Source organism: Zingiber officinale, chromosome 2B (assembly GCF_018446385.1).
Source record: "Zingiber officinale cultivar Zhangliang chromosome 2B, Zo_v1.1, whole genome shotgun sequence".
Lineage (NCBI taxonomy): Eukaryota > Viridiplantae > Streptophyta > Magnoliopsida > Zingiberales > Zingiberaceae > Zingiber > Zingiber officinale.
The window spans coordinates 64,440,753-64,443,254 of NC_055989.1; the positions used below are offsets into that span (position 1 = coordinate 64,440,753).

The 2,502-nt window shown below is 45.3% G+C and overlaps 1 protein-coding gene across 1 annotated transcript; it reads left to right on the forward strand.

Moving 5' to 3' along the window:
• Positions 1 to 650: 650 nt before the first annotated feature.
• LOC122045723 lies at positions 651 to 2,226 on the forward strand. The gene has a single exon (XM_042606069.1). It carries the CDS (start codon positions 755 to 757, stop codon positions 2,066 to 2,068), a length of 1,314 nt encoding a protein of 437 aa, XP_042462003.1. The 5' UTR covers positions 651 to 754; the 3' UTR covers positions 2,069 to 2,226.
• The last annotated feature ends 276 nt before the right edge of the window (positions 2,227 to 2,502 follow it).

Consider the following 2,502-nt stretch of genomic DNA (forward strand, 5'->3'; position numbering starts at 1 on the left):
CTTCCTAGAACTATAAAATTTAAACCTTATATCCGCCTAGTTAGAATTTTTTAATTTAATGGTACAATGATAGAGTATTTAAGTTATCATCCAGGTATCCGTAGTTTAAGCCTCAATTATGATAAATTTGTAGGATTTTTTTTTTCAAATGAGATATACAACTAAAGGATGCTGAGCTCCTAAGTTGTCCGTCGTGAGCACTTTTTGATTTATCTTGATGATCAGTGGAAAACTTCCGTAGGACCGAATCGATCATCTCAGACTCGACGTTACCTAACCTGATTAATTTTTTTTTTTAATTCAATTTTTTTATTTCACAAACTCTTTAAAAACCTTACATTTTATCTTGTTTAAGAATTAGTCATCTAGATATCCATAAACTCTTCAAAAAAAAAAAAAAAACAAAAAAAAAAAAAAACCTTACATCTTATCTTGTTTCAGAATTCGCCACCTGCAATGGTAAGTATTCATTTTATCACTTTGACATCTCCAGTTACAATAAAAAAAAAAATTTCTTTCAAATGATAGCACTGTTTGATACTGGTGGATGAGAAATGAAATCATTTTAATTTTATTTTAAAAGACTTTCCTTTTTAAAACTTATTGAAATAGAGACAAAATAACCAAGTCAGCTCTGCTCATCAGGCGCGGCGCACGTGATGTATACAGTCCCCTAAAGAAAACCGAAGCCCTCCCTTCCTCGCCGACGACGATAGCGGAGGCCAGCTAGATCGCTCAACGCCGGGACTCTCCGATGCCGACCGTTGGATCCCCCTCTTCCTCTTCCACGGCCAGCACTTCGATTGCAGTGGACCTGATGGATAATCCCTTGTTGAACCCTAGCGGCGTCGCTGGCGGCGCCGCCGGACCGGATGCGATGCAATCGTGGTGGGAATCCATCTCCAAAGCACGATCCCGGATCCTTGAACTGGTATCTCTTCTTCACTTGCCGGATCTTGCCTCGCTGGCGGACTCTGACCGCCCCGCCCGCTCCCTCCTCGGCTCCCCCGCCGCGTACGCCGCGCTCTCCGTTGCGCTATCCGCCTCGTCCTCGGGATCTGGAGACGACCTGCTCTGCCAGTGGCTGTACGATACTTTCCAGTCATCAGACCCCGATCTCCGCCTCGTCGCCCTTTCCTTCGTGCCTCTACTCGCCGGCCTCTACTTCTCCCGCATTGTCTCGTTCTCTTCTTCCAATCCGCCCTCCTTGTCCGGGTTTGAGGCCGTCCTCCTCTCCGTATATGCCGCCGAGGTAAAAGTCCGCGGTGGAAAGCCCGTTCTTGTTTCCATTCCCGATCTCTCCCTCCCCTCCCTCTACCACACACCCCGCCCCTCCGCCCGCCAGGCCACCTCCGTTCCGCCAAAACGTCCCTCCGTTGGCGTCCTCTCCCTTCCTCTAGAACCCCAGATTGCTGTAAAGTCCACCAAGCGTGCGTGCATTGTCGCAGTGGCTCTCGATTCCTATTACAAGAATATCTCCTCCATGCCCAGTCGCTCAAAGATTGATTTTTGCGAGTTTGTTGCTGGATGGGCTGGCCAGGATTGCTCTTGCCGCTTCGATCTCAATGATGGCTACTTGAAGCCGCCGTTGAGCTGTTCCTCCTCCCTGTCATCGTCCTCTTCCTCCCCCCAGGTTAGGATTTTTGCCGAGGACAACGGATTGGTGGGAGGCACTGTGGAGGAGATTCGGAGACTAAGTATCCAGGATAGCCATAATGGCAACCTCTATAACAGGGAGGAGGAAGAGGGCAGTGTTCTGAGGAGGGGTTCTAGAGTGCCTCTCCCTTGGGAGCTTTTGCAGCCGGTGCTGAGGATCTTGGGTCACTGTCTTCTTGCACCTCTCAATTCCCAGGAAGTGAGGGATGCAGCATCCATGGCAGTCCGGTGTGTATATGCTCGGGCATCGCATGATCTGTTATCACAGGCTATTTTGGCTTCCCGGAGCTTGATTCAGCTGGATAATACTGCAAGAAGAGTGGAAAAACCGGGAACTTCCCTGGGCAATTCTTCAAAACCCAGCACACCAAGCAAACCAAAGAAGCCAGAAGTGTTCTTGGTCTCAAAATGATCAGTCAGTAAGTACTATATAGACAGGTGTATAATACAACATAGTCATGTTACCATTTTAAGACAGGTTTCATATTTGCGTTTGATAGTTCCTATAGGTATCTGAGATTGTTATTTGTGATGATGCAAGTGAGCAAATACTGATCCTCTTTTTCTCTATATTTTGTGATTATGAGTATATGCCTTTAGTAGTGATTTCTTTGATTCTTTTTTGTTACGTAAAACAATTTAATTATTGTGTTCTATTGTGTTATTGATGAGTATGCACACTCTACTTGCCACTTGGATCATAGCATGATTGAGTTAGTCTACAATCTTTTTCACCCTAAGGCTATTGATAGATTTAGCATTAGTTACTGAATTAATATGTAGCATATGCATAGTAGTCTTATAATTTGTCCTTCAACATAGAATTCATTTTTCAATGTACCCATC